The 23,913-nt window shown below is 38.5% G+C and overlaps 1 protein-coding gene across 2 annotated transcripts in view; it reads right to left on the bottom strand.

Moving 5' to 3' along the window:
- The window catches only part of LOC144478781 (uncharacterized), a 232,899-nt gene that overhangs the window by 137,469 nt on the left and 71,517 nt on the right, over positions 1-23,913 (bottom strand). For both annotated transcript variants that reach the window (XM_078197048.1, XM_078197039.1), the window contains exon 3: positions 17,412-17,567. In XM_078197048.1, coding sequence (XP_078053174.1) covers positions 17,412-17,510 — 99 coding nt within the window. In that variant the 5' untranslated portion in view covers positions 17,511-17,567. The remainder of the gene's footprint in view (positions 1-17,411; positions 17,568-23,913) is intronic.

Genomic DNA, 23,913 nt, shown 5'->3' on the forward strand with positions numbered 1-23,913 from the left:
TAATGATAAGGAACATTAAGATTCAAGAAAACGTATCCGCCAAGAGAAACGCAAATTACTTGCGGAATTGCAAAGCACAAATGAACGCGCTATGCAATAACTGCAATAAATTTTCAAAAGGCTTTTCTAAAGGTGAAATTACAATTTTATTTTCATGCATTAACAATATTAAGAGAAAATCGTGATGGAGATTGATAAATGATGTCTTTCACGTAATTGTTACTTTTATTAACTTTGCTAACTGATAAGATTATTTCTTAGTAACAATTTATAGCAAATTTCAACTTTTAGCTGTGTAGAGAGTTTTCATTCAGAAATTTTAATTATTATTATTACTAAATCACTCATTTTCGGCAAAAATGTTAATGCTACTCAATTTTAATTTATTTTAAAAAAATACAAACTTATATTTTTATTTACGAATTTTTACTTTTTTATAAAATACTTTCCAAGCAGATTTTCCAAAAAAAATCTAACAAGCTAAAAAATTAGATTCTCAAGAATTCTTTACAATAAAAAAAGAAAATATTTCGCACATAAATTTATTATATCATAAGATAAAAATACAAAATCGGTCAAGATAAGAAAATTAAATTTCTACTCACCCCTGAAAATCAAGCAACAATATTTAACAATTAGCTCGGGACAATAAAATTTCCTATTTCCAAATTAACACCTTATACATCCGTTAATCTCCACCATATCCGCGGACACCTATCCGACACAAAAGGCGCTGAATAATGCATTTTGCAACCCAGTTCCAACCGTGGAATATTCATACCGAAGCATTTCTACTCGAATGAATATTTATAGAATAATTGGAGCATCGTCGTCGTCGCGTTTCACGCGATCTGTACAAGAAACAAAAAAAAAAAGAACCTTTACTCGCTCCTGACCACTTTTGTTGCAAAAATAACGAAGCTCGTTTCGATATGCGCCCGGGGTTGACGTCTAGGCGTCTGAAAAGCCGGCGGGACTCGAACGGCCCGGCGTGTTCGCCTCGCCACAATAGATCCTTGAAGCCGTGCGGGTGAACGTCTATTCTGAAATTCAAGAGCGCGAACTGGGTCACCCGGATTCAGATACTTCCTCATTTTTTTCTCTTCCTCGCAAGACCGTCCAATAAATCCTTCGAGGTTATCTCATTTAGCCGGCGAGCCTCCTTGCACCGGCTCGCACACATTGTTGTGCAACGCGGAATTTCTCAGAGGAAGTCGACCACAGGAGAGTCGCATTGTCTTGCGTATGAATCGACTTTGAACTTGTCCGAAATAGCATGGCAATTGTGATCGTTCCACGGCGACTCGTTACTCCGATTCGAATGAAACGTCTCGGGACTGTATAATTTTCAGAGATCCGAGAGATTTCCTTGCGAGCCTTAATTACGCGTTTGGTGCATTGGAAATGAGCTGTGGGTTCCCTTAATTTTGTGTTCGAGCAACCCCCATGCAATATCGTGTTGCACTCGTTACGAAGACTTGGAACACGTAATATAGATATATTGAATTAAAATTCGATTTTTTTTTTTTATCGATGTTTAAATGTTGAAGTAAACATTGTCGAACAATAAATATAAGTTACTTGTGTTTTAAATTCTTTGTCAATGTTTATACGTATCGAGTAACTTGCAAGGGCCAGGATAATTCATTTCGACGCTTGTATTATAACATTGCATATACTATAGCATTATATAACATTACATATACCTCTCACGTTTCTATTATAGCATTGCGTATACAATATTACATTGGCTATTGTGTTTCATTAATAACTCGTTAACAAAGCCGCAGACTGGATTTTTGCTAAGGAAAATATTACTCGAAACAGCCTTATGAACCCCTCATTATTTTAATAATAATTTTGATACACCCTGTATAGTATTGCAATGAGTAAATACTAAAATGTCCAATCTAAGTCTATTCTATCTCAAAAATGTCAATAATTCTGTAATTATGGAATAATTCATGATATTCGACAGTGCACTCAGCGGTGGCCATCTTGTGACGCCACGTCAAAAGAATAACTCAAGAGTAGCTTACGACTAATTAACGCGGTGATTATATCGCAATAATTGCTGTATTGATAATAATAAATAATAATGTATTAAATAGGGGAATAAATCGTATAGAGTGATAACTCATATAAAATGATAAGTCGTACAAAGTGATAACTCGTATATAGTGATAATTCGTATATAGCGATAAATCGTATATAGTGATAATTCGTACATAGTGATAAATCGTATTCGAAGAACATCTCTCATTTGTCGGCGATCGCGTTCGAAGGATGTAGGTCAGTCGACTGGAGGCTGCGGCGTGGACATCTGTCACCTTATGCAATCCCGTTGTGTATATCGCTATTAATTTCACGAGCGAAGGCCTTTTTCGTCCGTGAATATCTGTGGTTCGAGGAGGCAACCCGTAGCCGATCGCTTCTCGCGCGAAAAACGTATTATTTTCCTGCTTCCTACCCGTGATCACTGGCCATTGATCAGGTGTATCGGTTGCTTCCTGTCACGAACCGTTCTCTACTACACGGACGGAGGCCTCGAGGATTTGTCGCACGAGCGACGATAGAAAGGATTCGGGATCGCGTGAACCAGCTGATATCTTTCCGTCGGATACGGGACAGGTGAAATAGAGAGTGATTTCTAGATGACATCTGCGACAAGTAAACGCACGCTTCTTTTTTAACCGGTTAGCCTTTAACCGGTCTATGGAAAGCGTTTGTCTAAAAAGTGTCGTAAAAAGCAAACGGTGAGGAGTAGATTACCTAACCTAGTCACTGTGCGATTGAATTTTTTTATAATAATTATTTGTAGGTTTATTTGTAGGTTTATTTGTTCGATTTACTTCGCATTGTTTTATAAATCGAGGTATCTTTAAATTTAATATATTGCAGTTTTTACTAGAATTGCAATTTATGTTAAAATTTTTACGCGTGACGAATATACTCGTTATAGCAAAAAATATTGCCATTTCTCTGTGACGAGTATATTCGTCACAGCAAAAATATTACTATTTCCTCATGACGAGTATATTCGTCAAACACATCCAACTGGATAAAGACTACTATAAGCTTTCAAATAAGTATTCCAGTTTAATCAGCGCATTTTGATGCCGTTCAAAGGAGATTTTAAGAACAAAATTATCACACTTTCTGCAGACGTAAATGCAGGATACATTTATACATGCTTGAAGAACGTTTCTAATTTGCAATACGCTATCTTGTACATCATCGCTTATAAAGAAGACCGGGATCTGGAAGACCGTGATTCCGGCCTTTCTGTTTGCCTAAGATGAAGAAACTGAGAAAGCTCAGAATCGACATAACCTTGACTACGATAGAAACTGGAACCAAAGAAAATTCAACAATTCAAAAAATGATTATATTTCCAAACTTAGGAATATGTAAAAGAAAAACAGTATTAAATAAGTTCCAGAGGCATGTTACATTCTTTGGAAAATCATATTAACCCTAATCGAGGATCACAAATGGTACACCCTAATAAAATAAAAATAAAAAAATATATTTTTCTCACTTTTTGATATAAGTTCATTTATTTAAAATTATTTCGATTATTATTAATGTTAATATTTTATACGTTGAATTCATGGTTCCTTCACTGTTGTAATAAATTACGAACGTGAAAAGGGTACGGTTCCACTTCCTAAAAGAGATGTTACCCCTCGATGCGATCGCAAACAAATGGTTCAATTATTTAAACCTCCGACTATTAGTCACCTCACCTTGTCAACTTCCGCACCTTTACGACGTGCTATATAATTTACTCCACGAAGTCAGTCCGAGTTGGCCACCGCAGTCCGTGTGACTAACAAAACACCCAAGTGACCGATGCATTTGCATCAAAATCGGAATAATGATACCGCGGCCGTGCAACCATAAAACAGGGGGGTGCGCCACCCTCCGTCGAAGGAGCGTGCAAAACCTCCTGTGTGTGACTCATCGTGACTCGGAATCGATTCGCACGGTAATTTTGCGCAATAACTTTAATCGTCTTCACGACAGCTTAATTTGTCGTCGGTAAACACTGTTTCTATTGAAAGGATAAAAAGAGGCTTTTCAGTAATTAATATTTAACAATATCGTGGCAGCTTTTAAGAATTTGCCATTTAAGATTCAGTTTTTTATGGAATAGAGAAAGAAAAGGAAAGGAAGGTTAGGTAAGGCAATCTATAATTGTCAATAGAATGGTTTATAACTTAATAATAGTAGCATATACAAATAATTGTTTATCTAAATGAAAAATTGATAGATGATATTAAATGAGTTCTTTGAAACGCTATTAATATAGTATTACGTCCAAATTGCAATTTTTTAAAAATTAATCTAGCTTCATAAAATATTTAAATAATCTAATTTGATTTTGTCAAATGTTTTCGTATTTCCTGATACTTGTAAACGCTAATATTAAATTATAATTTAATACACCCTGTGTTACGTAATTTATATACATATATAACTTTATCAAACATTTCGAAGACTTTGAAAATCGGGTTAAAATTATTATCGCAACATATTTCGCGTTTTCAATTTAAATCTCCGGTGTAAAGTAATATTTAGCGGATCGCGTGATTAGCGCTAATTAAATTTTACGCAAGAAACTTTGAAAAGCACGTCGGCGTTAAATTTTAATTACTATACGATTATTAGAACGCTGTCTCGCTCGTTTTCATTAACAGCATGTAATGGAATGGTCCAAGAGCGTATAATTAATCCATTAATCTCCGGGAGCCTTGGCCAGGCAAATGAAACGGGCGGTGGAAAACTTCTAAATGAAGTTTTCCTCATAAATGGCAAAACGGAACGTTCATTATCACCGATCAATCTCGTTTCCGGCGTAATCTGTTAAATATTATTTAAAAATACAAACAATTTAGTCGTCCGCGATAAAAATTATTTAGATATTATTCGTACTTGTACTTTTTCCTAATAAACTTATTTTATTAATTACAAGAATAAACTGTCGATTAAAAGAATAAATAACAGTTTCATTTGCTTTTGTTATAGTAATTTTTTTATGCTTTTTAATACAATTTAACCACAACGCTTGAATATACGTTCCGAAAAAGTATACGAATTTTTGTAAGAACAATTTATTGTTTAACATTGTAAAAATTTGTATGCAAGACTAATTTATTTATAGTTATTCAATCTCAGCAATTATTCAGTATAATAATTATGAACTATTATTCCATCAGTCACCACTAACATTCTTTCCAAATAATATATTTTCTAGTAGCATTTCAAGTAACTACAATTTGATAACTTTTCATTTTATCGCTATTATATTTTTTCTCTGACTAGTTTTAACCAAAATATTTTGTTAAGACACGTGGAATATCTCTCATCAGCTCAGTTTGCGGAACATGTCCACGAGCACGTGAAAACTCCCGCCATTGTGGCACGGCGTTTCTAGATCCGGTTCTAAATCTTCCCTGTTTCTAAAACCGTCCTCGCCGACGACCGAAAGGAAAATCTAATACGAGACACAAACGTTCTAGAATCGTTCACCTACTTCGGCGCCACGACGGTGTCTCGTGGCGAGAGGCCACCGGAACAACGTCGTCGAATTATGAAATGCGAGTCGAAAATTAATTTGTAATAGCTTACAATAACGTAATAATAGTTTATGACGACTTAAACGATTAAATATCGCAGAAATCAGAATTTTTCACGAAGTTTAACGAAATTCTCAACGTGTATATAAATTACCAAAAAGTACCAAATGCATTTTTTAAATTATCATTACAGGCTCGGATAAAAAATTGAAAAACGACATTTTTTAATTCCAGGTAATAGTACAATTTAGAAAAAATTATTTCAGTCATTGTGCAGTGAACTAGTCTCTTTAATATTTATAGAAAAATTCGAGCTGTTTACACCAATTTAAAAAAAAAATTGCACAATTTTAAAAAACGCTGACTCGATTTTAAAAAGCGTTGACTGAATTTTGCACCCCACTGTAACGGAAACAGATGTGCTTTGCACGAAACGCTCCACGCCTCGGTGCCTGTGATTAAGACTTTGTTGCAAAATCTGCTTAATGACTGATTCCGCACTTTACGCGTGTTCGACGGCAATAAATACGCGCGTTCACGCGCACCTGCTTGGTTTAGGATCACTCCTGGCGAGACATTTAATGGCTGGCGACTGATATCCGGGATGTAGGCACTTTTCAATCGGGAGAGCCGCAGAACAGTCATCCGTTTCCGGGACTAATAGATTTCCTGTCTTTCGAATATCGCGTTAGACGCGGAAGTAGAGATTTTCTGACACTAATCGACTTTATTCAATTTACTCTAAAATTGATACATTTGAAATACGATTTTACTGACCAATAAATTGCGATTTTTATCCATTCACGACGTTTATGACATTTGCAAAGATATAATGAAAAAGTAAATGAAAAATATCGAAAAGACAAGTAATTTTGTATTATTTAACAATTAAGTAAGCTATAAGATACCAATATTAATTTTTGCAAAATTGTCGCGACGCTTACTATAAATTGCAGTTGATTTATTTCAACCATTATGATACAATATATATTTTATATTTCATATTTCCACCGAACAGTATATTAAATCTCACATTAAAGAATTAAACAATTTTCTACTAACCGAAAATTTATAATTTACAATTTTTCAAATCATTATTTAACATTTTACAAAAAACGCTTCACCACAGCTCCATACACAAATATATAATATATTAACACTATTCGTTCAACCAATAATTTAATCTCTACTTAATATCTTTTCTTAATATAATCAAATTAATTGTAAGCGAAATAATTATTCTGCACGTGTCGCTAAAGTAGTTCGTCCTCGAAGGATCAATTGCTAAATGGAAAAGGAATAGCGGAGATTAAAATCGCAGATGGGAAACTGGTATATGGTGGAGCGGCGATGCGGGTCCCAGAAAACCCGGGTGAAAAATTTGAGAATCCCTGGTTGCACGCCGGTTTTACCTGAGGGGTACGCATGCGTCGCGACCGACAGATGTTTCCTTCTCGCCAACTGTTGCACGCTGCGGCGACGGAGAGCCAAGGCTGCATCTGATTTACCGAAGAAAGGAAGACGACGGGGCCGGGAAAGGAAGGGGGGGGAGGGGGGGGGGGGAGAGGGGGGAGGAAAATCCATTTTTCCTGTTCTCGGCTCGTGTCTGCCGTGGAGGGTGGGAGAAAGGGGGGGAGGTGGAGACAGATATATATATCTCTTACTCTCCTTCTCTATATATATTATATAAAAGAGAGAGAAAGAGAGAGAGAGAGAGAGAGAGAGATCCAAAATATATATATGTTATAATAAATATATAATAGAGAGAAAGAGAAATAAAAAGTGAAAGAGAGAAAAGGAGATAAAAAAAGAAAGAGACAAAGGGGAAAAGACAAATAGAGAGATAAAAAGGGAAAGAGAGAAAGTGAGAAGAGTCGACATGAGAAAAGAAAGAAAGAGATACAGGCATGAAAAGAGAAAAAGAGAAATGGACATGAAAAGAGGAAAATAGGAACAAATGGACATAAAAAGAAAAAGAGGAAAATAGAGAGAAATAAACATGAAAAGAGAAAGAGAGCAAGAGAGAAAAGTAGAGATAAAAAGGAGAAAGAGAGAGATAAAGAATACAGAGAGATAGAGTGAAAAAAGAGAGACAAGGAGAAAAAATAAAAAAGGGAAAGACAGAAAAGCAGGGAGCAAGAAAAGAGAAAGAGAGTCTCTACTCGTCCCTCCTTGTCGAGAAGCTCCTACAGGACGTCTCAGTGGACAAGACACGAGGGGGTGGCTCGCCCATGGCTCCGCCATGTGGCCTTTATGTCCTCTCGTGGACGAGATCAATCGCGTCGATAAGCATGACCGTGTCGGTCGAGACCCAAGCCACGCCAGTAGTCTTTCACAAAAGTAAGATTTATCGATACATAATCCTGCTCGTATAAGGAACTTAAGAAATTATTTCATCCTAGAAACAGGTATCGAAAGACCTTCGTCAAGAATTTTCATTTATAGCTTTGGACAAATGACACGTCCTCCAGAATTTTCACGGCGCGGTCGAGTTAAAACATTGCCAGCGCAGGACGAACATCTCGCGGCCTAAGGGTAGAAAATAGAGCGTGGAGCAGCACCGTGACACGGGACTCTCGACGAAGCAGCCCTCGGAAGGTATCCGGCTCGTGAATCCCGGCGAAAAAAGAAGCAGAGACGCGACCGAGACTGGAAAACGAAGAGAGAGAGAGAGAGAGAAGGCCTGGCTACGGGGCCCGAGGAGGACGGCCGCAGAAGCAGGTGATACCAAAGATCTGCTTCTTGCTCTCGTGACCGGTTCCTGGATCATGGATACGCGGTTTACTGCCGCTTAATAAGCTGTAATAAGAACTGCCGGTACCCTTGCCACTCGATATTCCGTACGCGATATATCTCGCCGATGCGATTGTAACACGAATCGTAGAGGCGAGTCGACGCGAGCAGGTGGTTCTCTCCGATCGGTGTGGCTGTGTTCCCCTGTCCACCCCGGAGGAGAAGAGCGGCCCGGGCCCCGAGCCACACTCTAACAATCCTACCGAAACCGCCGCTGTCTTCGTTGCGGTCGGGCTTCTCCGCTTTCGATTGGTCTGCCTCGCCTCGCTTCCAGACAGGATAATTGGATAATTGCTGTAATTGATGTTACGAGGGCGCGATCAAAGCATTTGTTGTCTCGTGTCAAAATTTATACCACCTTAGAACGTTTTCCTCTGAACGATTCTTTCGGCTCTTTTTCTTCTTTTACGTTTTTTATTGTTGCCAGCGGGGATTATATCAATCGTTGTTTTACGGCGAATCCCGAGTCAATTAGTTCGCCTTCTGTCACCGATGGATATTGTTTCAATATTTATTGGGATGATTTTTTGGGTTATTAATTGTATGTTCTGGTAAAAAATTGTCCATTGTTGGTGGAAGATTTGTTATTAAAGTGCTATTGTAATTAACAGATTGTAGTACTATTCTTTTTGTGGTTGTTTTATATTTTAATAGTGGTGATAAGAGGACAGCGTTGAACTCGTCACTCAGCATTGAAGTATATATTATTTACTTAGTAACTGCTACTATTTTAACATAAATTATATATTTATTCTAAATATATTATCTTTTTTTCTTTTTTCGATACGCAACCCTTAAATATCGCAATTTCAATATAAATAAACTTTGCTCACTTTCAAAGGACTCAAATAATTTCATTAAACTACAGCACCTCGAAAATTGTTAAAAATTAAAAATTGTTTCGTTTCCGATATTATGAAAGGACCACTACCGGCTCATTAGTCCAGGCATCGTTTCCTCGAAGTCGCAAATGAACGATTATGTAGATCGGTAGCCTGATTCCGACGGCTTAGTTTCACCGGGTCGTCGGGGCGATCCGATTTTCAGGAGGATCGCTAACTCGCCGATAAAATCCCGATCGTTATTTATCTCCGGTAATCTTCTGCTCCCGTAAGATTCTAAACACCTTGTCTCTTCCTCTGCACAGCCTCCGCCTTGGGCCGTCTCTCTCTCTCTCTCTTTTTCTCTCTTTCTCCGCGTCCGCATCTTTTTCTTTCTTTGGCACGTTCAAATCTCGGTCGTCGTCGAGGGGGAGGCGATTGCTTAACGACGCCAACCACCTGCCCGGTTGAAGAGGAGAACACGTGCTGCCGCTGCGAGGCAGCTGCAACCCAAAGAGGATGACTCGTTGTATGTACGCCGGGACCGGCTACCCTGTTTTTCGAGGTGTTGAGAGTGTTGGGCTTGCGGGACACAGGTACCCCGGCACGGGGCCTTGGATCACTGTTCTGGAACCGCGCCTCGTTCCTCGCTTCTCGAACTTTCCATCCTCGGCGTTCTTTTAAAAACTATGATGCCAAGGTCTGTCTGTCTTGCTCGTTAGGCTCATTAGGCCCTGCTTCGAAGGCTTAGCTGAAGGCCTCCGATAATATCGTACCGAGCGCGAGACTGTCGGAGCTCGAACTATAGCATAGTATAGTATAGTATAATATGGTGTAACATATCATAGGATACCATAGTATCGTATAGTATAGTACAGTACAGTTTAGTACAGTATAGTTTAGTACACAGTACAGTATAATTGAGTATAGCAAAACATGGCATAACATAGTATACTATAGTATAGCATAGTTTAGTATAGCATAGCATAGCATAGCGTAGCATAGTATAGTATAATATAGTATAATTTAGGATAACATAGTATAGTATAGTATACATTGCATAGTATAGTATGATATAGCATAGCAAAGCTAGCTTAGTATAGTATAGTATAGCATATTATAGCGTGATACAGTAAACTTTAGTATAGCATAGTACAGTATAGTATAGCAAAAAAGCGCTGCAGCACAGCAGAAAACTATGAATAGCAATAGCACGTGCGAAGCAGTGTACTCTAAAGACTATCATTCGACAAACGATTTGGTTTCAGATCACGCGAGCGATGGATCGCGCTAATAGCGAGAGAGTACGGTGTATCGGTGTCACTTTTTGTGGATCGGGTAAAGAAATGCACTGATAACGGTTCGTTTGACCCGAGGGCTGACGAAAACAGAAGCCCCGCAACAGACGCGGAAGCGAGGATCGCCTTACGAGGACACGAGGGAGGCTGGAAGTTGGAGGAGGAGGAGGAAGGTCCGGCAAATGGCAGCTGCCCTTGGGCACGTGGTCCGTACCGTTACCTGGACTATTCTTTCAATTTTCGGATCACCTTTTTCCACGCTTTTCTGTGTACCTTTTTCGCGCGCGGCGCCGAACCTTCTTTCTTCCGTTGACCAAACGCCAACAAAGAGCTCCGAGGCTTGGGTTACTTGGAAACAGCTGAGACGACTTCGCCATGTATAGAAAAGAGATCCTTTTATCTTGCCTGATTGTTCGGGAGATAGGATCGCGAGCATTGATGGCGACTGCAATTATTCTGCTGGCAGGATTAACGTTCATTTACCTAGTTAGATGGTTATTTTGCACATTGGCGTAGAAATGAGTAGGGAATTGGTTATTTTAATATGTTTAGGTTTATTATGTTTGAGGTGTTTTACTTCTGTTCATTTAAATTTAATTACTCCATGTATTTAATTTATTTATAAATATGCTTTTGCAAAATTAAGTTTGCCTATTGGAATTCTGTTAATTTCAAAGTCAAGCCCAAAGGCCATTTTTAAAAGGTTAATAATTATGTTATAATACTATACTATATAATATACTATATTAATTTAACATGGTTAATATGTAATGAATATTTTATAATAAAATTATACATATTTTTGCATATTTCTATCAATCAATCTGCAATGACAAATAAAGTAAATTTTCAGTTGAAAAAATAGTTCAAGATATTAACATATCTGGTCATATAATAAACTATAAAATATACAGCTCTGACAAACAATATCAATACAATACAGTCCGTCAATTGACTAATTCGGTAATTACGATAGCATTTCGTAGCGGCATTAAAAACGGCGTTCATCTTACAATTCACCGATACGTCCCCTGTAATCCGATTCGTCTAATACCTCGATGGAAACGTTTCCCGGTAAGAGCGGCCAGATTCTCAGAAATTCTTCGTTCCGTCAATGGAACCCAATATCGGGGCATTAGAACCGGATATAGTAATATTGCCCGAACAAAGGATGCCGTAGCCTCCAGTTGTGATTAACGATGCTAAGAAGAGCCGCACGGATGCGGATATAACGATGCCCGCATACTAATAGCCAGCCGGATGCCTTGAAACGTTTGTCTATTTTATTGTTGGATGTACTTCATCATTCCCGTAATTCGGCCTGTCTTTATTATGTCAAGGACCGAGTCGCGTCACGAACGCGTGGGCCACTTCGAAATTGACGATGCTCCCGGTCGAATAAAATCGCGGGAATCTGATTTCAGGTAGACCTTCGGCAACAGTGCGGTTCAATTAATCTTTCTAGGATTATTTGTATAAATAACGGGGATTGACTTGAATAATTGGGATTTGATCAAGATTAATCCTTTGCCCCTATCATTTTCTTTTCAGTTATGTTGACTAGACGATTTTATGTTATAGTAATTTTTTTGAAAAATAATATAAAATTTGTATTTATAGCGTGCTTGTATTTATTTTAATAATTAAAAATTGTGGAGAAAGGGACAGAATTTTATTTCAATTTAAAAGAACGGAGTAATATTTATAGTATATAGATTCTTATTTGTAGGGTAAGGGGTTGCTACTATACACTTAGGGGTTACTGCTATACTATATAAAAACTTCAATAAAAAATGTATAATTATTAAAACGTTGCAACAAGTAAAATTATAATTATAAATATTACTTTTGGTGTATCTACACTTTCATACCGTCTAAATTGTAAAGAAAATATTTTCATTGAAATTAGAACAAGTTTATTAGTAATTGATTATTTCCCAGGAAAATTATCGATATCTTCTATATATCTAAAGTAATAAATTATTAAATCATCATCCCGATATTAAACGTTTTATATAATCATATGATAGAAGTAGATCGTATTAAATATTTAAAAGAAAATTAAATCACGGAGGGAACATTCGCGCCACACGTATACAAATCGCGGAAGTTGCTATCACATGGGTGGATAAGTACGAAAACGTTATTGGCTGCGGATAAAACAGGAAACTGTATCGGGTCGGTAAAGCATGATTGCATAGCGTTCGAGCAAACGAACTTCGTTTTCTCGATATTAGATCGCGCTGGGATGTAGAAACAAGCATTAACATTACAATTTATAAACATTGCGCACAGCACTATCTTTAATATAGAAGCCATTAATTAAAGATAATTAACATCGTGCACTAAATTTTATAATATTTCGCAGTGAAGTTTTAACGAGATATTCATTATAATTGAAGCAATAATGAAATGTTTAAATACTTTTGAATTTGAAAGTTTTAAAGCTGATTTCATTGTATATTTGTATTTATACATTTATTAGATTTCCAACGTCGGCAGCAGCACAACTTCGTTGCAGTTGCCTCTTTGTACCCGGAATGCAATTATGCAAGCCAGCGGTCCCGAGAAATCTTACACATGCGGCGCAACAAAGCATCGTCACAGGGGAGTCGCAACAGAATTCGTACAGAATAATCTCCCGTTTAACATGAGAACCGTTCCACTATCATTTTCGCTCGCTGCTTTCCAACAATAATACTTATAACGCCTACACCGTCTCTAGATTTTTGCTTAAAATAATGCAATTCTGGTAATTCTCGGCAAGTATACCGAGCTTGCATCATAATAATTATTACGGTGCACTACGTTTATTGTTTCACTTTTTAATATCGATATAATTAATTTTTTTTTGCACTAATAGTAAATTTTTATTGAACATTTGAAACTCAAATTTGTCATACGCTCGCATCAGACTTCAATGGATAAGATTATTAACTAATAGCATTATTAACTACAAGATTATTAACTAATAACATTATTAACTATAATATTATTATTAAGATTAATAATTATAAAAATTGTATTAAAATTATTTTTACCGCACCCCATATGCGGCATTTAAAAATCTCCACGACGAATAGAGTCGTCACATTCAAAGGAATTGTCTTCCCTATGTGACGTAATATTTCGTCACGAAGGGACCAAGGGTTTTCGGGAATGATCGAACGCGGTCCGTGGCATAATCGAGCAGCCGTGTCGGGGTCACCGACCAGAGTGCTCGCGTTATCCATTCCGCGTTGGCAAGTTATCGATCTGCGAACAGAGGCGCCTTGACCGACCTCCGATGCACCGTCAAGTGCAAGTGCAAAAGCTCTCTCTCACCTTTCCGCTCTCGGGACAGGAAGGATCTGGCGCGCGCGCACCGCGCCGCCAGACAGATAATCGAACATCCTACTTCCCGTTCCCCAGGCCCCCGCCGTTTTGTTCTGCGCGGAACGCGGGGCTACGGTTCCGGTTTCGCCCCGGACCACCGTAAATTCGCGCTGCCAATTGTTGATTCGCGGGCGGCCGGCTTTGCCCGTATGCTTTAATAACAAACAGCCCGCCAATTAAATTTATTTCGAGCGCCCGCTGCAATTGCGCGAACGCGATTGGCCCTTTTGACGCGAAACGCGATACTCTTTTGTGTATATGTAATTTTTAATGAAAACGTTTGACGCGTTTGTATTGTTTAAATATATTAAATACGGAGCGAAGTTGAACGTTCATTACAACTTGTAATCAAAATTATGCTTTGCATTGTTAGTAGCAGCGTCCATTTCTTTTACAGCTGACTTGGAAAATTTTTATTTATTTCAATATTAAGGTTAATTAATTAACTAGTTCCTGAGTTGTTTGTAAGTAGACTGCAAATGGAAATGTTCAACCCTTTTTAGTCTATAAAAGTCTATAATAATTATATATAATATGCAAAATTAAGGAGAAAAATAAAATCTAATAATAGTCTAAATATCTATAAATAAATATCTTAGGTGACCAAGAGCAACCATAAGACAAGTCAAGAATATTAATATTCCTCGGTTAATAATTATTAAAAACAATACTAGTATAAAACAATTGAATCAATTGTAATTCCTATAATTTCAAGCATCGCAGAATTATTAGCATTGACGAGCTATTAACATTTAAAGAGCCACGCGTCTGTTTTTAATGCCAGAAATTCATACCGCAGATGCAACAAGCTAATTGTTATTGTTATAGAATTCCGTGGATGGACACCTGCGCGTATCGCGTGGCTATCGATCTACCCGGGCTGCCGCATGGTTTGGAATTGTGACTCCAAGTGCAAGTGCAAGTGCAAGCGCGGAAACTCTTTCGGTCGTTGCCCGCGACTTGAACACGTTTAATCTATCTTCTGCTACACGAGTGCGAGCCCCTCGCGCGCCGCTCGTATATGTATCTATCGCCGCGGCACCGTCGAGGAGATACGGCCGAGCAGCTCCCTAGAAAGCGTCGCTCGTATTCTTCAACATCCGAGCAAATTTTCACGCGTCGCGAGCCGCCGATCTTAATTTCGTTCGCATCAATAATAAATGCTAATCGATTCTAGTCTACGTAAGTGAAAATTTACGAACCGCGGATCTCTGTGCAAGAGAACAATTTTCTATTTTTATTGTAAGAAATACAGGATAGATGAAAATGTGTTGTATATGGTTTAATAATATTTTTATATTTTGCTGATTTATAGTGGTAAAATATAGCATAATTGTAAGATTATACTAAAAAATTATACTGTAAAATTGTTACTGATATTTAAACGTGTATTTAATACAATGTATCTACAAAGTTGAGATTTAGTAATTTAGTAATAGTTTAGTTGAAGTAATTACAAACTCGAAGTGTCTTTTATATTGTTGCTGTTTTCCAAGAGTTTAAGATTGGAAATTGCAGCTAGGATTATTTATCGTTCAGCCGACGATTATACGCCTTTAATAGATTTCCGTGGAGACAATAGTGTGATGGGCGGCAACCTTTGTTAGATTTGCATAATGAGTGCCCACGATTGAAAACTCATGTTCCTGTTTGCCAACTATGTTGTAATAGTATGCTTGTCTATATTTAGACAACGACGAAAAGGAAGGTAGTCAATATTATTTTCAAAATAATAAAATGGAAAAAGAAATATTTTAGTAATTGTCTTAAATACCTTTCGCGACGAATAAAATAAATAAAATAAACATTGCTTAATACTAGCGCTATGAAAATATAAAAATATTTACGGCCGAATGACAGGTCGGTAAATTGTTAATATATTATTAATATTTAAAAGAGTTAGTATATTATCAATATTTAAAAAACGTTAATTTATGAGTTAACATTTATAAAATCGAATAAAAAATTACTAGAAACTATTTTAAAATTCAGACTTCTCAGATGCGTTTGAAAGTTTAGAAAATTGACCAGTTATTTCGTATTTTAAATAACAGTCGCCGCCGCGGCACGAAGCAACGGAATTTCGTAGCGAGCCGAACAAAGAGCGGAGAGTTTTGAATTTAACAATCTCCAAACCGGAACCAGGAGGCAGAAAGTAGTGGAAACCCATTGGACGCCCGGTCTGAATGCAACAGCTCACCGGGCAAAGTTCACGTTGCAATCGTTCAGCCGCGTCAATTGTCGACAATTTGTCGTTTTGCGGCCTGTCATTGTGCCCCGTACCACGAGCCCGTGTATACTCAAGGGGCTATCGACCACGTCGTGAAAATCGATTCGTTACATTACGCGCGCAGATTGATGTCTTGTTTTATTGTGCGTAAAATTCGTACTGGATATTTGCCATGAATACACGATCGGGGGACCCTTCCCAAGGATATAATTCGTTCCGAACGTCTAGCGAGAAAATATGATCCACCATTTCGACGTGACTTCGATAACAAATCTAACAAATTTCCATAAAAATAGTACAGAGAATATTTCGACTTTTGCTTAATTTTAGATACATTGATATTTGTATGAGTATTGAAAAAATATAAAAAAGTTTCATTTTATAATTCGTTACGGTTATTAAAATTTAAAATTCTTAATCGTAAGTTGCAATTATAAAATTTTATTTGGATGATAAACTAAAAAATAATAAATTTAAAATAATAATTTTACAATACCCAGTGAAATGCACGTAGCATGCATTCGACATAAAATATCAAATATTGCTACGAAATCATTTTTCCAGAATTGCGCGAGGCACAGCGATTACCACTTCTCGCGTAAGTGGAACACTTCTGATCCGGAGAAATATAGATCGAGCGACGTTCGGGGTCAAAGCGCAAACCGTATACAGGGTGCTGCAAAAATATCTACATTACAGAAATGGGAGATGATAGCTGAGATCGTTTCGAGCAACTTTTTCCTTCACAAAAATTGCCTGCAAGCCACCTGTAACGAGTTATTAGCAAAAAAACATTGACCAATAGGCAGCGAGTACCACAGACGCGATGCGGCAGAGCCAGTGAACCCCCGGCTTCTTCCATTCGACCGCCTCGCGCCAGCAGAGCTCGCCTCTCATTGGTCGCTGTTTTTCTCTAATAACTCGTTAACGATACTTCGGAGAAAATTGTTGCAAAGGAAAAAGTTGTTCCAAATGACCTTAGCTATCGTCTCCTATATCTAAAATGTATATATTTTTGAAACGCCCTGTAGACTTTTTTCCGGACTCGGAACACCAACGACGCATCATCGTTTTTCATGCGAACGGTCCTACTTACGAATTAGTTAGGCTACGTGTCAATTGACATCAATTGAGCGGCGTGCAACAGCGCCGCGTTAGCCGCCGTTAGGAGCCGTCTTTCCGACGAGCCGCTCCCCGCCGCGAATCCGTTTCTTCGCCGCGTCGTTCGAACCCAAACGCGCGCTCGCGCGTTCACGCGGCTTAATTATATCCTGTTAAATAATAACGTGACTCGGGTACGCCGAGGACTTACCACCGTCAAGCTGTCCAGCTCGCCGAGCCATTCGTTCAAAAGTTGTTCCGGGTCTGTCTCGTTGTCGCTGTCCTCGGCCTCTTCCTCGTAACGCTCCATGACGGTCGGCTCTTTAATCCAGCTTACGACCGCGGCCTATATTGTTCTTTCCACCTCCTGTTTCGGACACACGAAACGTTTCACGTTAATTCGTCTGCTTAAACGCTCGCGCGCACTCTGTCCGCGGTACTATAGATAATTAGGGGGTTATCGCTTTATTCAGGGGCTCACGAAATCCCTCGACGTGGAAATACGAAGCACCAGCGGCGCGCTACTCGACCATCTTGACTTGCTGTCGTTTGTTTGCAGTCCCAGGCTCGAGTGTTCGCGGTAAAAATTGTTGAGACATGGCAGACCGGAGCAACTGTTCGTTCGATAAATAGAAGGTTGCACGCACTATAGGAAGTTTTACACGCGGAAGATTGCATTTGGTGCTGATTTATTTTGACAATGTTATTAATTTTTTTGACAATGTTGCAGGCGAGCAAAAAATCTGAGAAAAATTGAGTACGCGAGCCGTGATAGTACCTTATCAGGGAATTAATATAAAAGTGTTGCATATTTCAGTTTTCCGGAAATCTTCAATTTTCCGATTATTTTTTAGTTTTTCATTTTTTATAATCACAGCTTGCGACTGAAGAATATGAAAAAATTCTATAACATGCGGCTTGATGTCCAAAATAAACCAAATTTTTTTATACGTAATTCAAGAATTCTACATAAACATTTTCCAATATCAACCCTTTATCACTTGGTCGAAAAAGTCGTGGTCCGCTAAGTTAACGCGAAAACCACGCGAAACGCGTCGAAGCAGCGAAGACACTCTCGCCGATGTATCAATATTTCAAATAGAATTCTTATCCCCCCGGAACGGGAGTCTCGTTAATGGAATCTATAAATGATTCAAAAGTCCTTTCCCCGTTTGACGAAGCGAATCGACGCAAATTGCGTCGGTGAGTGACAGGGCGTCGGGCAAGTTCGGATCGCGTGCGATTACCGAAGAACCGTGTCCTTTCCTTTCGGCGCCGAAACACGGACGCGCAGCAGCGCGAATATCATTATAGAACACGCGGAGGAAGCGAACTCTGGTAGGTGGTAATTCCGTCTCCGCCGCGCCCTTCGGAACACGATCTGACACTGACATACCAAATGACGATCGCGTTTGCCCTCTATACACGATTTATCGGCGGCATTATCGAAACGGGGAGTCGCGCCGCCGCCAATTTCGGAGGGAATCACGCGGCGCTTAATGCTTAATTCCCGCTATCGCCTAAGGGACACTTTCACAATGCGCCCGTCAAACGTTGGAAGTACCATCGCTCCGTTAACCCTTTACGGTACTATGGTGGTCCGGTGCTCGAAATTGACGGCCTTGAAATCACTCGCGCATACGCCGCCTCTTCACCGTCGATGTCTGAGTTCTTTATTGCGTGAATGTGCTTTTTATTTTAATATTTTACTGCAAGACTTATTTTTACTTTTTACTGTAAAAAAAATTGATTTTTTAATTCGCTGTAACGATATATTTGCTTTGATAAAAATAAAATTTATTGTGGAGGTATTATATGGAGCAAAGGAGCAGCCTAGGTCTGCTGATTGGCTCAACCACCTAGCGCTCAATCGAGCTGGCTTCTTATTGGTCAACGTTTTTCTTTAATAACTCGTGAACAAAACCGCGGATTGCATTTTCGCTAAGGAAAAAGTTTCTCCAAATCAGCTCGAGAACCTGCCTTTTCCATGGAGGTGCTATAATTTTTAAACATCCTTCATTCAATACTTATAAGAAAACTATTTAATAGAAATAATAATGCCTAAGTATTCTTCACCTTTTCTCTGAATTACCATAATTTTGAAACATCCTTTACTCAATAACCACAACAAAATATTTAATAAAAATAAAAATGCTTAAATATTATCCATAGTCATCTAACCGACAAATTCCAAGAAGATATCTTTTCTCCAAACATAAAATATGCAAAAATGCGCTAATCAACGCAGTATCCACGAATTTCCGATATTCTAGAATATACCCAGTGGCGCAAATGATGATCGAAGTGGACATGCATACACGAATTACCGGCGACGTTATTGCAAAGGGGGAGATTTACCTGTTATCCCCAATTCAGAGGGACTAGGGCCGATTAATCGACGATAATTGCGCCTGCGTATTGTATACCTGACAGAACCGCTTGGCTTGTCTCTCCCTTCCGATCGCGATAATAGAGAGAGAGAGAGAGAGAGAGAGAGGGAGGGAGGGGAAAAGGGAGGGAAGGTGAGAGGAAGAGATTGGGTGTGACTATTCGAACCAGTCGGTCTCTCGGAGGCAACGCGTAAAACGATTTACGATGACATAAAGCCGCCGACGAAAAAGGGAATTCTTTCATCAATTCAGAGTTCTTACGCGGACTGCCGGTGGTCACCCTTCGCGCGTCATAAATATATTCATAAGCCGTCACTTAACGCAAGTGGACCGTACATCTTCATTCGAATTTCAAACTTTACGGGGTCGTTCCGAGCGAATCGGAATCGGACAAATATTTTCTGTCAACTGGAAAATTTCACACAGTAAAAATAAAATAAATATAAAATAGCGTTCTATAATTCTTATCCAGCCATCAGTTCTTAACTCTTCTTTAGGCCATCGACTAACGTGTAACAAATCAAATTTTACTCGCAGATTTATCCGAATAAAAATTTGCAAAAATCGTCATTAATACATTCGAAGTAATATTCGGACATTTTATTCGAAGAATTTATTCGGAACGTAACCCGAGCAGAATTGCATTCGAATAACGACCACTTGTGAAGAGAACGCGTAAAATCGTTGAAAAGCAGTTCCCGAACGAGAATCGATAAAATGGAACAGCACAGGTTGCAAAACAGCGATCAAACATTTCCGAAAGGTCCTAAATATTCCCATCAAGACAGCTTGAATCGTGTCAGATTTATTATCGAAGGATGATTGCAATGCTTGCGCCAACAATCGTCGCTGTTTAATCGTCCGCGCGCGTACACGTTGTACTCCAATTTTAGCAATTAGCCGCGAGCAAATATTCTCCGTCAACCGTGCAAACACCGCCGACTGTGCCTTATCTGAACAAGTTCGCCTGTGTCATGCGTTAAACATGTATCCGTCGACGAAACGAAACAGGAATCGCGGATACGAAACAACGCGGCGAAAACGGAACTGGCAGCGCTCAGAGCATTAACCCTTTGCACTCGAGTGACGACTCTGAGACGCCATTGAAATTGTTCTACCATATTCTAAAATTATTTTTATAAATATCACCAAAGCAGAAATTCAAAAAATTGTTCAAAATGTAACTGTTGCATGAATTTGTGAGACTTGATTTATATATGCATAAAATGCACTTTTTTATACAGTACGAAAATGCTATGAGTCAGAAAAATTATTTTATACTTGATGTCGAAATTGCAAAGGGTTAACATGTTCATCGCCGCGTAGCACAGGAATTTAATGGAATAAGTGTCAGAAAATATAAAATGTACACAGAATACTATTATATTTATTATACATTAATTTATATTTAATAATAAAATACCGCATTAAATAAAAATTAATTGGACTTTAAATAAATTTTAGATAACATCTTAAAACAGTGTCAGTTTTTAAGTTTATTATCATATTCTATACAGTCAGTCACCGATGACTGACGTGGCACTCAACATGTTAATAAATAAAATACAACGTTATCCTACGCGTTCCAACTATCGAATTTTTGGCCCGGCAAGCAACTCGCGACCGATTCCACGCCGGGCAACGAAAACGTGTTAAAAGCGGTCGCTAACAGCGCGCGGGCAGCCGGAGCCAGAAGTCGTGTCCCACTTTAAGGGACAGTCGCGAGCCGTGCCTGAAAAATGAAATACGAACGAGTGACCAGAAAAGCCGGTAGTAGCGGAGAGGCATAACCGCGTGACGGTCTGGCGCGCGCGAGCGCGCGCGTGTAACAGCCTTTCCACCGAGGCGACGGCAAACATTGAAAAAACAGGTTGCGGCGCCTTCCAGAAGAGGAGCGTGACGCACTACCAGCTCGTTAGTCACCGGACTTGTTCGCCAAAAGGAACTTTGCCGAGGTTTTGAACTCCGGCCAAGTAGTTCACTGCCGAAAAGAATGAACGGCGGATCTCTCTCGACGAAACCGAATTGTCTGACGACGACGATTCGAACCGGCTAGGTTGCTCGCGATTGGCTGACGCGGATGAGGAATTACGTTCCTTGAGATGTTTGTGCATTCCGATGTGCGTTGCACAGGGCTGTGTTATATGTTTTGGTAATAAATATTAATCGTATGAAAGATGAGAGATAAAAGGTGAAGGTTAATATTTAGGTAGATATTATTGAGTAGAAAATTAAACAACGATAGGGATGGGGTTTTATTTGTATTTATTTTTAGGGGAATAATTCATACGAAAAGCAATTTATTTTAATAAAAAGGGTGGAATATAAAATTTATATTTTATGTATTTATTTATTTTATACTGTTCTATTTTGTAATGTTACTTTTTATAGGTGTATTGATTATTTTATGGTTCTATTATGTATTTGCAATTCAAATGATAGTAAATGGAGTCGTGTAAATATATTCTTATCAAATTACGTAAAAATAAAGACGACCAACAATTAGTCACGTTATTAGTCGAATGGTTTTGTAATCTCTGAATAATTTATGCGAATAATTGATTCTGATAAAGAATTATGCGAGTCGTTTATTCGAATAAAAAATTATGCACGTAATTCACTCGAATAAAGAATTGCATGAGTAATTTATTCGAATAAAGAATTGTCCGAATAATTTATAGGAATAAAAAAATTATGCGAAAAGTTATTCGAATAATTTATGACGACTAAAAGACAACTACATTTATGCCAGACAAGAAATTGAAGCACGTAATTAAAGGAGCGCTCATTAAATTCCGTTTTTCGGATCTAAGAGATAAAACTTGAAATCCGTATCGATTATAAAGCAACGAGCGAAAGATTCTTTATGAAAGTCGTAGGACCTTTGTACGACTATATTGCAAGCTCGCGTTCGGACCACACACACACACAGACGCACGGTCGGCTCTCTATTTCACGTTAGCTGCTATGAAAGCAAGCAGTTACACATTTCAAGAGAGTTCAGAAATGTCTATAACCGGAGAAACTGGGTCAAATAACGTACACGTTTGTAGGAACTTTTTTCATTATTCTCGTGTCCCAGATCGATCAATGAACTGGATCCAACGTGTTATGGAACCGAGGTGTATGAATGTATGAATGTATGCATATGGGAAGTTCGCTGGCAGAGCTTGGCAAAGGTGAAACGACACGCGAAACTACCTGGATATGTGACTGGTAAATCACGAAAGTGCACGGAGGTATATCGGAACACCTGAGTTATAATATTAGATGTTGTTTAGTGCGTTTAAATTTCAAATTAAGTTAAAAATTCAAATTAAATTGAAAATTCAAAGTAAGTAATATTTAATAAATTATGATAAGTTGCGCGTTACACAATCGAGGAATATAATTTTTCACGAATCATCTGAACACTATTTTCGATCATAGAACAAAGCAAACAGCTAAAAATACCAACACCGTCACGCGTTCAACGATCCTAATATTAGCAAATCCGACGACAATGTTTTTCTCCATTGTGCGACATCCTCGTCGGATTCGATACGTGGGATAAAACGATTTACGACTGCATTCCGCGAAGCAGCTTCGAAAACCACCGTCGATACGTGTTCGAGAAAAAGAACACAGTTACGTCTTTATTTAAAAAAGAGAAAAAATAAAAGAACAGAAGGCTAGAAATAGTCTCTGCGATCACTATAATTTTCGAAGCTCGCGTCGATCAATGACCTGGTCACATCTCCGCCTTTTTCTTAAAATAATTCAACAAGGCATAAATAAACATTAAATAATTCTACTAAAAAACATTGTAAGAACAAGATATTAGATTCTCAGAAGACAATAAGCTATTTTTCAACGTCAAATTATTAACAAAATCTGATTTGTTATATAGATACATGTGATCGAAAAGAAACGTTTAAATTTATCAAATACGAGTTGTAAAATCGTTGTAAAATCGATGGAAAACCGTTGTAAAATCGATGGAAAATTAGTTTCACTATATCCCTTATTTGTTAATATTATGACAACTTTTACATTGTACGCGCTGACGCGGGCACGGTGTTCTACGTGGAGAAACAGTGGAGGACGCGCGACGGTGACCAGATCGCGCCGCGTTTCTGCCGCGCGCGCGTAATAATAAACATTCACCGGAACCCGCGGGAAAATGCCAACGAGTAAAAAAGTTTTCTCAACAGAGAGGATCAAAGTGCGCCGTGCGGACTGCGGAAAGCTCAAAGAAAAGCAAAGCGAAGGAGTCTACTGGCTGCCGAGAACGCGAAGCAGCTTCGGAACAGCCACCCGAGCTCGCCGTTTTTATGGCGAAAA

The sequence above is a fragment of the Augochlora pura genome, chromosome 1 (assembly GCF_028453695.1).
Source record: "Augochlora pura isolate Apur16 chromosome 1, APUR_v2.2.1, whole genome shotgun sequence".
Classification (NCBI taxonomy): domain Eukaryota; kingdom Metazoa; phylum Arthropoda; class Insecta; order Hymenoptera; family Halictidae; genus Augochlora; species Augochlora pura.